General features: G+C 36.9%; 1 protein-coding gene and 1 long non-coding RNA gene across 3 annotated transcripts; one reads left to right on the top strand and one right to left on the bottom strand.

Moving 5' to 3' along the window:
* The first annotated feature begins 71 nt into the window (after nucleotides 1-71).
* On the top strand, nucleotides 72-4,167 carry LOC113303855. Of its 2 annotated transcripts, none has more exons than XM_026552939.1 (7): nucleotides 72-735; nucleotides 1,037-1,534; nucleotides 1,625-1,777; nucleotides 1,911-2,063; nucleotides 2,296-2,361; nucleotides 2,439-2,737; nucleotides 3,461-3,669. In XM_026552939.1, exons 1-7 carry the CDS (start codon nucleotides 216-218, stop codon nucleotides 3,536-3,538), a joined length of 1,767 nt encoding a protein of 588 aa, XP_026408724.1. In that variant the 5' UTR covers nucleotides 72-215; the 3' UTR covers nucleotides 3,539-3,669. The 2 variants fall into 2 exon arrangements, with proteins under 2 accessions (XP_026408724.1, XP_026408723.1); XM_026552938.1 differs by having other exon boundaries at nucleotides 74-735; nucleotides 3,442-4,167.
* A 55-nt stretch (nucleotides 4,168-4,222) lies between these two features.
* LOC113303856 lies at nucleotides 4,223-4,968 on the bottom strand. Its single transcript, XR_003337811.1, has 2 exons — nucleotides 4,845-4,968; nucleotides 4,223-4,600 (listed from the first exon to the last, which is right to left on the bottom strand). It is a non-coding gene; the product is annotated as an uncharacterized LOC113303856 (long non-coding RNA).
* Between the last annotated feature and the right edge of the window lie 10,580 nt (nucleotides 4,969-15,548).

The following is a 15,548-nucleotide window of genomic DNA, read 5'->3' as shown; positions in this document are numbered from 1 at the left end:
CGACAACAATTAACAACGAAGAGGAGAAGGTAAATGTCGCAATCACCCCCACTTTCATTTCTCCTTGCACTTATTTTCCTCCTTAATTTCTCAATCTCTGGTCATCTTTCACAGTCTATCAATAATTGTAGTCGAAGTTCCTGTTCGACTATATCCATGTTGTGATACAATTTTATTTTAACATATTCAAATCAGTACGAAGTTTGCGCTAAACCATGTCTAAAGAGCAAGAATTTGTAGGTGACAAAGAATTGTTTGAATCGAGACTTTGCAGACTCATGGAATATCAAATACAGCAAACTCAGCATCAGTTAGAGATGTACCAGGCACAATATCAACGTCAGATAGGGGAGTTAACTTCTAGTATAACCAAACTTATACAAACACTTGAAATAAATGCTAGAATTGTTGATAACGATGGTAATGATGATACTCGACTTAAGGTTGAAGTTAATAGTCCACAGAAATCAGTTGATGCCGTACCACCACTGCCACAGCCAGATTGCATAGGTACACCTCGGGAAAATGAGCAGGAACCTGGTCATCAAGATATATATGGTGACAACCAAAGTACTTTTGAGGAAATTGAAGAAGAAATTACTATTGAAGAGGAAACGGATCCTTGCCTGTTAGAACCAGCGATGTCTAATGTTGAACTTCAACCACAACAACCGCGCCTTAGTGACTTCACTGGGATTCCATCGGTGGATTCTCCCACAGTTCAGCTTAATTTTAGTAAGTTGATCATGTTATTCTTATTTTTATTTTTTTGAATATTCAAAATTTGAAGATATCAACAATTTCCTAAATGGAGGTTTTGATATCCAAATCCCAACCTCATATCTCAAATATGCTGGCTGACTGGACCATGTGTTCTAGTTCATTAAAGTGGTTATAAGTAGCCAAATATTGGCAAATGATTATCATTAAACTTGGAATAGGATAATTTTCTTGACAGTATTGATTAGTCCAAATATATATCATTTCATTTTAAAATGTGCAATACAATATTATATTGTCGTTTTTGTTTTTGTAGCCAAGAGAAATTTCTATCTTCCTGGATGCTTGCCACTCTATAACTTCTCCAGGGAAGGTAAATGGGAAAAGGCTAAAGTGTTATTGACGAAGCAGCCGGAATTACTAAAATCGGTGATAACAACTGCGTCAGATACCGCACTACTTGTAGCTGCAAAAAATAAACAATGGACGTTTGTTGAAGAAATCCTGAAGATTATGCCACCGGATGCTCTTGAATTAAAGGATAACGTTTATGGTAACACTGTACTTCACATTGCAGCAAGAGAAGGAAACAAGAATGTTGCTAAGGCTATAGTGGATAAGAACCGTAATGTGACACAGATACGTGATAAATACCAAAAAGTACCACTTCTAACTGCTGCATTGTTTGTTTCACCTGGACAAAAGGATACTATTGAGTATCTATGCACCGTTACTGAAAACAAGGACCCAAGTCCCTTTTCTGGCCCTGATGGTGCTTCACTGATATGCAATATACTTGATGCTCATTACTATGGTACGTAATGATTTTTCTTCAACGTCTATACGTTTTGCAAGGAGTTTACATGATTTATTTCTGACCTATATTCTTTGTGGATATGTGTAGATATTGCATCGTACCTCTTCCAACGGTATCCCGATTTGGTGCTACAGAAAACAAAAAACAGCAGGATGTGGCCATTAGAAGTGATTGCTGAAAGGCCGTTTGCATTTCGAAATGAGAATAAACTTAAGTTGAGGGAACACTGCATCTACTCATGTTAGTCTCACTCCACCTGTTTTAGTCCATTAATTCTTTGTTAATAGCCAATCGTTTAGGTGACGTAGCAAAACATAAGCAATGGGCATATGTATACACGACTATAACACCAGCCGGTGCATGTTTATAACAGTGATCCAAATAGACACAACTACTCTGGGTCGTTACCATGACACTATGGGAGATGTGGAGAATCCATCGGTACAGTCGCAGGATGTTCCTACGAGAGATGGAGGAATCATTACCAAGTTTGTTTCCAGATTCATCACAGACTTAGCTCCTCACGGTATGATAACAATGTTAACTCTAGCTTTCTTATAAGTTTATTTTGGTATTATTCATAAACACATGAAGTCTTCACTTTTCTTGCAAAAGGCACATTCCTGAGTAAGTTGTATAGGTTTACTACTCCTGGCAAACACCTGCATCATTCATTATAATCGAACATGAAACCAGCAAATGATTTGCAAATTTATACTTAATTCTAATATTTATATATATAAGATTCATTTTTTCAGTTCCTAGTATGGAAAGAATATACAAACTGAAGCTGATGCACGAGCAAGCTGCTGCTTTAGTTAAAGGTCTCATCTGTCACCTTCGTATTACTAAAACTAAAACTGAAGTATCAGACTTTTTTAAGAATTCCAAAGTCTTGCAGACGGCTATACAGTTGGGACAAATGAACTTGTGGAGGAATGCCTTTCACACTTCCCTGACTTAGCTTGGGTAAATATGAACAGCAAAAGATTAATACAAATTGCGATTGAAGAACGAAATGAAAAAATTCTAAAGCTCATATGTAAGACTAGTAAGGAATATAAGAACCAACTTGTTTCAAACAGAGATTTAAGCGGTAACAGTATCTTGCATTATGCCGCAAAATTAGCGCCTTCGCCTCAACTTACTTCAGTATCTGGAGCGGCTCTTCAGATGCAGAGAGAGATGCAGTGGTTTAAGGTATGTAACTTTTGTCAGAAAGAAAATTCATAATTTGAATCTTGCGTAGTTAATTGTATAAATTGTGGTCGTAGTTAATTGGTTAAAAAGAACAAAATCAATAATTCCTGGGTGAAAAGAACAGTTAGATTTTGATACTGTTTAAATGGACTAAAACGTAAAAATAGCCAGGATGTAAAGAGTTTCAACCTACCTATTTTTAATTACTTTTTCTTATTTTTAATTTACGTCTGGATGCATCCAGTTTCATCCTTACTATTTTTTGAATTTAAGTCAAGATGAATCCAGTTTCATTCTTGCTATTTTTTTGGTGTCCATTTCACCTATAATAATTTTTACTCGTCCATTTGAACCATGTTTTAAAAATATTTGGACAAATGACCAAATTTATACTTAGTTCAAACAGTGCTGATCAGGTCAAAATACATCGATAAAATTTTGCTAAGCTTTATTTCTTTTTATCGACATCTTGTTTAGACCTATATAAATATGGCTGTCAGTATTCCTAGAATATTGTTCCAGAGTTGCCCAATTATTTCAGATCCCGAGTCTAACCCGGGATCAGTTTGGTGTTTTAAGGTCTAGGACACATTATTGTGGATCTGCCAGTTCCCAAATCCAGCCTGCCTAGCTAAAAAATAGCGGGTCATTCTTAAGACTGTGTAACTAGCTAGGTTCATACTGACTAATGGTCTTTCACTCAGGGGGTGCAAAATCTTGTAGATGAAAGAAATAGGCATGTCAGGAACAAAGATGGGAAATCAGCTCAATCTATATTCACACAAGAACATAATGAGTTAAGGAAGGAGGGTGAGCAGTGGATGAAGGATACGTCTCACTCATGCATGTTGATTGCTACCCTTATTGCAACCGTTGTTTTTGCCGCAGCATTTACTGTACCTGGTGGAAACCTAAGCAACGATGATAATACCGAAAACAAAGCAGGCACACCAGTTTTCTTATATGAGAGTTCATTCATGGTTTTTGCTGTAACAGATTCCCTGGCTCTGTTTTCCTCTGTCACATCAATTCTTATGTTCTTAGCCATTTTAACTTCACGATATGCAGAAGAAGATTTCCTGACTTCATTGCCTAAAAAGTTGATCATTGGCCTTGGAACTCTTTTCTTTTCCATAGCTACAACCATGATAGCCTTCGGTGCAGCACTTTTTATAGTGCTGGGGTCCAGATTCGCATGGGTTCCCATCCCTATAGCTTTATGTGCGTTTGTTCCTGTGAGCTTGTTTGCACGGTTGCAATTTCCATTGTTTGTTGAAATGGTCCATTCTACATATTGGCCTAGCATATTTCGTCTCGATTGACAAAGCAATCTGTATGTTTTAATATGGAATTGTACAATGACACTATATTATAGTAAAGTGTGCACTCCATGTGCAAGTATAATTTTTAATGTTCTTATGGGAAACGCACAGAATTACTTGTTTCTCATTGTTTCATTCATCTTCCCAAATTATTCAGAACAAGTTCAGTAAACACGCGCAATTGCGCGGGCTAGTTTATTAATTTGATTCACACAATTATAGCCTTCTCTTGACCTCTCTAGCAATCGCACGGGCTAGTTCAGCAAGTTAATTTGATTCACACAATTAGATTTGTAATACTAACGAGCAATATCTGAGAGGAAATCAGCAGGATTCATAGTTCGGAGCAGTTATTTGTCACAGCCTGAAGGCCTAATAAGGCTAGAACCGCACCTGGAAGAACTACACTTGGATTCTGATATTCTGTTCCAAACTGCGAAGTTATCTGCATCAACTGGCTTAAAAAATTTCGAGTTCGGATACTCAGTTGTATTCTTAAGATGGTATCTCTACATAGATGGGATGTCTCTAATCTCGATCCCTTTTTCGCATCAAAAAATGAAAATAAATGAAACCCAATTAATTTCTTCCTACGAACGGTGTTATCATCACTCAATTTTTCCATATATATTGCGGTGGAGCTATGGAGGGATAATTACATTTACTCCAAACCTTATAGGAATTCTTCTTATATATATTCAGTCAAAAGTTTACACAGATTGATCTATTTTGTCAATCTCTCAAACAAAAAACTAAAAGAGAGATTAATTAACTTTCTTTTTTACCTCTCCGATCTCTTCAGTAAGACCATCTCTTGTTACTGCCAACAATGATGATCATCACGAGACCATCACGCAGTTACTCTCCATGAAAGCATTGTTACGATGAATGAAGAAATATGGTTTTGGGTTTTGTATCTCATACAACTGTATTGAGATTTTCTTCATTGATATGTATATATATATGATTACAAGGAGGTCAAGATATGTTTACATAACAGAAGCAGCAAAGGAATAGGTTATGCTGAAGAATAGAGAGAATACAACTAAAAGCTAAAGAATAGGAAATTACAGATTGTACAATAGGTGAATATGTCAACAGCTACACTTAGGATATGTATGTGTGAAGTTTAATACCCCCTCAAGTTGGAGCGGTAGAGCCTGAACGAACGCCTAACTTGCTAACAAGACGACCAAATTGTGGAGCTCCAAGAGGTTTAGTGAAAACATCATCCAACTGAGCAGAAGATGGTAGATGTTTTGGCAAAATCAATCCACTTAGTAACTTCTCACGAACAAAATAACAATCAATTTCTATGTGTTTAGTACGTTCATGAAATACTGGATTTTGAGCAATGTGAATTGCTGCTTGACTATCACATGAAACAGTGATAGGGAGAGGACATGAAAAATGCATGTTCTTGAAAAGATAAACCAACCATTGAAGTTCAGCAGTTAGATTGGCCAAGGCCCGATATTCAGCCTCAGCAGAAGAACGAGCCACAATGGGCTGTTTCTTGGATTTCCATGAAATGAGACTGTTACCTAATGTAACAAAATATCCAGTGGTAGAACGTCTCGTGATTGGACAACCAGCCCAATCAAAATCAGTGTAACCATGGAGAGAAGGAACACTGGAGGAAGATATAAAAATTTCATGTCCAATTGTTCCTTTAAGATATCGCAAGATACGATGAGCAGCATCCATGTGAACTGATCTTGGATGTTGAGAAATTGACTCAAATAATTGACTGAGTAAGTGATGTCAGGGCGAGTGACAGTGATATATAAAAGACGACCAATGAGGCGACGAAAAGGACTTGGATCAGGTAATTTCACACCGTCAGTAGGAAGCAATTTGATGTGTGTATCCATTGGAAAAGTGGAAACACGAGCCCCTGTAAGGCCAGAGTCTTGTAGAATGTCAAGAATATATTTTCATTGACATAAGAAAATTCCTTTCGAAGATCTAGAAACTTCAATGCCCAAAAAATATTTTAGGCGACCAAGGTCTTTAATGGAAAAATGATATGCAAGACGTAATTTGAAGGAGTTAATGAAAGCATCATTTGTACCAGTGATAATGATGTCATCAACATATACGAGAACAAAAACTGATGTTGTTCCCTTATGATATGTGAAAAGTGAATTGTCACATATTGACTTTTTAAAGCCTTCAGAAAGTAAAACTGAAGAAAGATTTACAAACCACTGACGAGAGGCTTGTTTAAGGCCATAGAGAGATTTTTTAAGTGTAAAAACCTTAGACTCACCTTTGCGTGCTAGACCAAGTGGAATCTTCATGTAAATCTCTTCATCCAGATCTCCTTGAAGAAACGCAATGTTTACGTCTAATTGATGAAGAGACCATCCTTTGATAGATGCAATAGAAAGTAAAACACGAACACTAACCAATTTAGCTACCGGAGCAAAAGTATCGTAGTAATCAACACCTTCTTGTTGTGTATATCCTTTTGCTACAAGACGAGATTTATAACGCTCAATGGTGCCATCATCATTGAATTTGATTTTGAAGATCCATTTACCGCCAATGGCTGTTTTTCCAGGCGGTAAATCGACTTGAATCCAAGTGTCGTTGGCTTCCAAATCCATAATTTCTTTGGACATGGAAGCACGCCATTTGGGACATTTACTTTCCTGAGAAAATGACTTGGGTTCTGCAATGAGGATGACAGAAGCTAAGAAAGCCCTATGAGATGGACTGAAATTATCATAAGACAAATATTTGGTCATCGGATAACGAGAAGCGGGCGTGCTATGAGAGGTGGGATTACTTGCAGTAACAGAAGAACAATGATAATCCTGTAAATATGCAGGTGGATGACGATCTCAAATGGGACGAGAATGTCGTGCAGGGTGTGCAGATTCTATGCAAGGAGATGTCGTAGCAGGGAGTGCATATTCCAGGCAAGAAGGAGACTGTCGAATGACACATTGAGATGCAGAATTTTGTGGAGCAACTGAAGATTTTTGCGGAGATGCAATAGCAATAGGTGGATATAAGACACCCTGTGAGTTTGAGTTTATCTCAGGGCTTGTATATTCAAGGGGAGGGACTGATGATGGAGACCGTGGTATGACAGATCGAGATGGAGAATTGAGTATAGTGTTTGGTGATTGTCTTGGAGACAAGGTACCCTGTGAATCACTATGAATTTCAGGGAGTGGGGCAGCGGAAATATCAACAGTTCTGGCAGGATGTGATTGTCCAGAATGATGCATTGGACAAGGAAAAGATGGATCAGGGTGAGAAGTATCACAGCTTAACTGTGGAGAATAAAGTATTGAATCATAGTTGGTATAGTCAGATTGATTGTCTGATAGGGGGACTGACTTAAGAAGAGAAGTAGATAAGTCATTAAAAGGGAAAAAATTATAATGAAATACCACATCACGAGAAACATATGTGGATTTGGATTCGAGATCATAAATTGTGTATCCTTTTTGGCCGGAAGGATATCCAATAAAAATGCATGGCTTGGCACGTTGATCGAATTTGTGAATTGGTCGAGGATTTCGACTGAAACAGAGACAACCGAATACTCGTAGAGAAGAGTAATCAGTAGGAGCATGAAAAAGAACTTCATGCGGAGATTTATGGGATAAAACTGGTGTAGGCATCTTATTGATGAGGTAAGTTGCAGCTAGTATGCATTCTCCCCATAATTGAATAGGTAGATTTGCTTGAAATCTTAAGGCACGCGCCGCATTGAGTAAATGGCGATGCTTTCTTTCAATGATTCCATTCTGTTATGGAGTATAGACACAACTTGTTTGATGTAAGATTCCATGTTCATGGAACCAAGATTGAAGAGCATTGGATTTGAACTCTGAGGCATTGTTAGACCTAAAGGTCTGAAGTTGTGGAATGAGTAATGTATTGATACCAGAGGAGATTCTGGTGATTTTGCGTCCAAATTGTTTGACAACAAAAGCAAAGAAATATTTGAGAAACTTTAAAATTTTGGATTTGACCTGCATCAAAAAAACCCAAGTACAACGAGAATAGTCATCTACTATTGTAAGAAAATACTTGGCGTTAGTTAGAGATGTAGTAGAAAAGGGTCCCCAAATGTCGACATGAACCAATTGAAATGGATGTTTAGATAAAGAAACGCTTTTATTAAATTTCAGACGAGATTGTTTTGCCCGGGGGCATACATCACACAAGTGCTTAAACGAAGAACTAATTTAAGCAAAATTGCGAGCTAAAAAATTAAAACAATCCACATGTGGATGGCCTAGACGACAATGCCATTTTTCGAATGGCTTATTTGCAGCTAGAGAAGAAACAGATGGCTGAAAAGTAAAATGGTAGAGGCCAGCAATTCGCTTACTCCATCCAATCTCCATTCTCGTGTGAAGGTCCTGGAAGACACAAGACTCATGTGAGAAGGTAATACAACAGTTTGCTGAGCTTGTAAGATGACTGACTGAAATCAAGTTGAATTTGAAACTTGGAATGTAAAATACATTGAGCAACGTAATAGTTTGAGAGAGTTTAACAATCCCAGTATATGTTACTGAGATGTTAGAGCCATCAGGCAGCTGAACCATTATAAGGTTCATGACAGATGTGTAAGACGTAAAACAGGACAAACTAGAACATATGTGGTGTGTAGCACCACTGTCGATAATCCAAGTAAGGTAAGTACATGAGAGAATCATACCTGCGCAGTTGGAATATGACGCTATGTTGGCTCCAACATTGTCAGGATCAAGCAATGTCATAAGGCGAGCATATTGTGCAGGGGACATTGTTGGAGCTGCTGGAATAGGTTCAACAGCGTACATTGCAGGAGCAACAGCAGCAGCATAAGAGTGTGCTCGGTTTCTCGGCTTTGGTGGATTACTTGGATATCCATTCAACTTCCAGCAGGTCTGACGAGTGTGACCATGTTTAGAGCAGTGATCACAGAAGGGACGGAGGCGTTTGTTGTTGTTATTCCCATTGCCAGGGTTGTGGTAAGAAGGCTGCTGAGATCTATACGAATCGCTGCGAAAAACATTCAACGTAGCGGAATCAACCTGAGGAATAGAGGAGGAGTTTTTACCTTGTTGCTCTTCCTCCTGGTGTACAAGACTGTAGAGCTTAGCAGCAGACGGCATCAGTTCCATCAACAAACATTGACTGCGAAGTGATGAAAATCTATCGTGCAATCCTTGAAGGAATTACATAGACCGATATTGATTGTGATGATCAACAAAGTCCTTCCCAGCACCGCATATGCATGGTACCAAAGGTCGGAAGGAATCTAGCTGATCCCAGAGAGTTTTCAAGTGAGTGAAATAGACGACTACACTTAGGTTTTCCTGCTTCAGAGAAGAGATGAACTGTTTCAGGGAAAATAAATTAGGCGCATTCTTATGAGAGAACCGATGTTTGATTTCCAACCATTGAGCCCTTGCAGAAGGAATAGCCATGACACTAGATCGGATTACCGGGTCCACAGAATTTGCAACCCAGCTACCAACTAGGTCGTCTGCACGAGTCCATTAGAGGAGGTCAGTTGGATCTTTTGGTTTTGTGATTGAGCCATCTATATAGCCGAGTTTAGCCTTAGCACTTAGGGCTTTTGCTACTCCTCTTTCCATGCAATAGTTTTCACTGGTTAGGAGGGGTGTGAAGATAACAGTTGTGGGGTTGTCAGCCGGATGCACATAATAGGGAGATGATGGAGATAAAAATGAATCCTTCTTTGATGTGTTGGAATCCTTCCTGGGTGAAGAAGTATTTGAAGAAGGAGGGGTTTGGGTTTCATCATCAAGTGCCATGATTGATCAGTTGCAGAAAAATGAAGAAAAAAAATATTAACCTAGCTCTAGATTACCATGAAGAAATCTGGTTTTGGGTTTTGTATCTCATACAACTGTATTGAGATTTTCTTCATTGATATGTATATATATATATATATATATATATATATATATGATTACAAGGAGGTCAAGATATGTTTACATAACAGAAGCAACAAAGAAATAGATTGTGCTGAAGAATAGAGAGAATACAACTAAAAGCTAAAGAATAGGAAATTACAGTTTGTACACTAGGTGAATATGTCAACAGCTACACTTAGGATATCTACGTGTGAAGTTTAATAGTGAAAGCCAAAGCCAACCAGATTTTACACGATCATCAGCATCGATCATTATAACCTCCAACCAAATCATCAAAAACATCCTATTCATAAAAACAACAACTTGTTAAACACTAAATACTTTTTTACTTACCCCTTGTTCCAAGCATTATATATCTTCAAAAACTAAAGATAAAGAAGAAAAAGGGAAAAGATTTAACCTTTTTTGGCAGTGCTGGAATTTGGAATTTCCTTGACGAAATCCTCAATATTTCTTTGATCACCGTGAAGAGGGAGTTGTTGCATGGTGTTTGATAAGTGATGCTCATTCGGTAATGCCTTTTTTTCCCTCTTTCAAACAGGTTATGTTGTTGTTTTCGTTTTAAATCTCAATATATATGCTAACGCTACACTAGTACAAATCTTCACATTGGCCACACTTAATCACCGTGTCCATAGGCTTTTGGTCATGGATTTTTTTCACTCCAAAAATGTGGCATCAGGTGCCGAGACAAAAAGGTATCCCTATGGCTACATAAACTTTGAGTGGCTATAAAATATGATTTACCATGGCCATAACTCTAAAACCGTGTCTATATGGTACTCAATATTTTTTTTGTAGTTAAGCATTTTCACTATCACCATGGCCATAGGATCCTTATAGACACACAATTTAATTATATATGGCTAAATTTTACCTTAAAGTCACGTGAATTTTGTTATAGCCGTGGCCTTTGTCATCAATTGGACACGCACAATTCATTTTATCATGGCCAATTCATGAGTTGCAGTCACACTAATTTTTCTCAACCATGGCCATATCTATCATTTGGACACACGGAAAATAATTTAACATGGATAATACATGATTTTTAGTCACGTTTAATCTATGGTACCATGGCCATCCATATTTTTGGACACATGATAAACATTTTACATGGCCAATTAATAAGTTATGGCTACTAAAAATTTGTAGCACAGTGGCTAAATTTTTTCGAAAGACACATCAAGTGTTTTGAATGTAGCTACTGTTCAACTTTTGGACACATCAAGTGTTTTCAATGTAGCTATTGTTCACCTTTTGGACACATAGGATATCACAAACCATGGCGATAACTTTTATAAATGACACAAAACGTATTCAACGTGGCAAATATTAGCTTTTAGTCACTCGAAAAAATTGCAATTTTTATCGCCCAATTTATCTTCACGGACCTATTGGCCCCCTCTTTTATCATTTGTAGCAAAATTCACCTAAATAACCATCCATAAAAAATTAATCAAGACTACAATTAGAATTGAACCAGTCTAAGATCTCAACAGTTATCGAATCTTAAAATATACAAGCATTCATTAAAATGTAAACCATTAAAATGTGACAGTATTCCAACACTTGAGCTCTTGAAATTTTCTCCTTTATTAGGGTGTAACAAAATAAGACCAGATTTGTACAATGATAAATTAAAAATAAAATCCAGTCAATAACCTAGATAAGCATTCAGGTAGTTGACCTTCCACCTGCACCTTGCGGATGTTTTGTATAGACAGCACACTTCAGACTTGATCACTCAAAGGAGCAAGCAAGTGATCTGCAACTGACAATTGACAGTTTCAGCTTGAACCAGGGATTCATCCTTGTCCTTGTTGATCTTCTTTAAACCTGCAGAATTCAAATTACTTGTTTTCTAGCTGAACAAATTGAAAGAAAATTATATCATATGAAGTTATATGCGCTCTAATTTTTTATTTCAAAATTAACGATGAGAGATAAAGAGTAAGTTGTGTTGGCATGTATATGCACAATTAATTTAAGTTAGGTGATTATCATGTAAGAGGGTAAAATCTAAGTTAGGTGATTATCATGTAAGAGGATAAATAAAGATATAAAGTTACACTTAGTTTTGTTCGAACCAAAGCTTAATATTATCTTAGTGTGACTGACAGTATGACACCATGATGGAGATCACCCTTGATTGGCAAGCAACTTAGCCAGGCATGGACAACCTTCCAAACAACAGAACATGCATATGTTATGTTTCTGAATTCCTGACCAATTCTGTATAACAAAGATAACTGGTCTAGGTAAATAAAACTCAAGTTATGAGTCGAACAAAATAGCTGATTTAAGTTTTTGGAAAAAAAGAACAATCAGGCATCAACAACTCTAAAAATTGATTATAAAGACATAGCAAAGAAGAATGATATCATACGAAAAGGACCAGACTCTTCCATAATCTTAATTAAGAATCATCATGCTAGAAGAAGGAACTCAAATTCCTTTTCACTGAGAAGTGCATATAGGAATATGAGCTTGAAAAGTCATGTTATGAAGGCGAATAACCAAGAATATGAGCCTCAAGTGCAACTAATACCTGAGATGAATCAATACTGTCTCGATGGTACCGGCATATTTTCCCAACAGCTGAAACAACATTGTCATACGCCATAACATTGTCCATAGATAGCGTATTTGGATGCCTAATCACAACATTTATCCTGGAAAGTTCCTTTGTAATGAAAATTATGAATACAAGTCGGTACGCTTTTATATATCTTTATACCAACAATTATTGTTGTTCATATCAAGAACCCACAGCCAATAGTTCATAGAATGCGCAGTAAAAGTAAGTTACCTCCTACTAGAGGTTTGAACGCTGCTCCACCAATCTCTATGCAAATACCAACTCCATATACAGCAGCCTGAAGATAGTATTTCATATTATATGAGATCCATATATAAATAAGAGATAGAAACTGCAACAGGACTCAGTAAAGAATGAACCTGGCGAAAATCTGGATTCTCATCATTGCAAGCCTCCAATAGGAAGATAAGTATCATAATATCCGTGTCAGCAAAATTAAATTAAATAGATTTGAATAAAAAGAAATCTCAACATTCAGAATTGAACCTTATTATATGGTGCTACTTGAGAGCAGCTTCTTGACACTGCTCGGCAACATCATCAAAAATGCATATAGCAACCCTTTTCTTTGCAATCACCAGCTCAAGCTTAGCTTACAAGCCTAGCCTGAAATTATGACAAGATCTCAGTAGAAACATCTGGCCCCTTGCAATATCCATCAAGCTCACTGCAACACACCTGCAGTTTCACTGCAACCAAACAACAGTATCAGCTTTAGCCAAATTCATTCTTCAGCACCGCTAGAACCTACCTGCAAACCAACTTTTCAAGGCCATCAGCTGCTCAAGCCACCTGCAACTTGGATTCAACTCAATCATTTCTTCCTTGTAGCTGTGTGTATATCATATATCGCATCTTCTCAGATTCATAACCCGACAACCACAAACCCATGGCATCAATATCTCAAACCCTTACGTAAGGACTCAATTCATTCAAACCCTTACACAAAATCTCATGTAATAAGAATTCAAACAAACCCCATCTCTTGATTCTTCTCATGTAATACGAATTCAAACAAACCCAATCTCTTAATAATAATTGACCTGTTAAATCAAGAACCAACCATGTTCAATCGAATCACAACAACAAAACTAAACCTGTTACACTATCGTTCAAATACTAAATCAAAACACCAAATCAAACATCTATATTATGAAAAACCCAATTATAAAACCTAGGGATTCATTATGATGAAAACCCCCAAAAAATTGAAACAAAATCGAACCATTACAAACAAAATGAGGTGTAAAGATAAAAGTAATCGAAACGAAATAAAGAGGAGGAGCAGAAAAACCAGTTGAAAAAGAAGAATTAACTGTCTGATCTTATGAGAAGAAGACTTCATATCTTCACAAACAATAACAGAAAACATCATATCCCACCACTTAAACCCTAAAATCGTTTCATAAAAAAATCAATAAAACCCTAAATCCAATTAAACAACGTAGATTGAAAATATAAATCAAATTACTATCACCTTATTGTGCTTCTCTGAACTCAGTCATGGAAAACCCATGTTCCTATTTATCTGAACTCCCATTATGTCAAACAAAATTCAGGGTTATGCATCAAAAACAAAAGAAGAGAGATTAGGGTTCTTCAAATCGTAAGATGATAAAATAATAAAGATGAAGCCGATTTGTTTCTCTGGAAAAAAAATTTTGGTAGAGTTAGGGTTTTCTTTGTTTGAGAGGCGGAAGAGATGAGGGAAAAGTGAGAGACGGAAAATGGGAGAATATTTTTTTTTTTGGTTATATGTAAAAGAATTTGAACGGCGATAAGAGTTGATTTAAGACTGTCATGCGGATTGTGAAACTCTTTGGATGGACAAGATTTGATTTAAGACTGTCATACGGATTGAGAAGCTCGTGTATTTTTCTTTGTGCTAGTTCAAACTCGTGTATTTGATCTTATTACCAACTTTCGAGATGAAAAAAAAATCCGAAAAATATATGGGAATGAAGCATAAAAATAAGAAAGTGTGTTTTTTTTTGTGCTTTCTCTTTGTGTTTTTGTGCTTTCTCTTTATGCTTCCGGTTTGAATTTCGACTAGTCACATAGGTCATGAAGCAATTTTGACTAGTCATACAGGTCATGAACTTCAAATGTGGTACAACAATGCACAAACTATGAACCAAAAGCTTTGGTGGGTTCTGATTTCAAAGTTAGCAGGATACATCACCGAAATCTATCAATATGAAGTTCAGTGTCGATTCAAACTTCAAATGTGATATGAAGACATACAAACTACGAACCATGAAGCTCCAGGAGGGTTCTGACTTCAAACTTAGCATGATACATCATCGAAATCGATCAATATGAAGCTTGGTGTCGATTCGAATTTCAAATGTGGTATAACGCCATGCAAACTACGAACCAAGAAGCTATGGAGGGTTCTAACTTCAAACTTAGCATGATACATCATCGAAATCGATAAATATGAAGCTCAATGTCGATTCAAACTTTAAATGTTGTATGACGACATACAAACTATGAAACAAGAAGATCCAGGAGAGTTCTGAATTCAAACTTAGCATGATATATCATCGAAGTCGATAAATATGAAGCTCAGTGTCGATTCAAACTTCAAATGTGGTATGACGACATACAAACTATGAACCAAGAAGCTCCATGAGGGTTATGACTTCAAACTTATCAGGATGCATCATCGAAATCGATCAATATGAAGCTTAGTGTCGATTCGAACTTCAAATGTGGTATTATGACGTACAAGCTTAAGTCGGAAACTTTGTAAGAACGATGAATCCAACCATTCATATGTAAGATTCCATCGAAATATTCTACGGAACCTTAAGCTAACCCTTTTCTGGCATATTATATGCACACCCTTGCTCTAAGATCGAAACCTGGTCGTGAATGGACTACTATAAGTCAGAAACTTGGTTAGAACGATGAATCCCTCCATTTACAGGTAAGATCCCTTCAGAATATTCTCTGAAACCTTAAAC

Source organism: Papaver somniferum, chromosome 8 (genome assembly GCF_003573695.1).
Source record: "Papaver somniferum cultivar HN1 chromosome 8, ASM357369v1, whole genome shotgun sequence".
Classification (NCBI taxonomy): Eukaryota; Viridiplantae; Streptophyta; class Magnoliopsida; order Ranunculales; family Papaveraceae; genus Papaver; species Papaver somniferum.
This window is presented reverse-complemented; position numbering and strand designations above follow the sequence as displayed.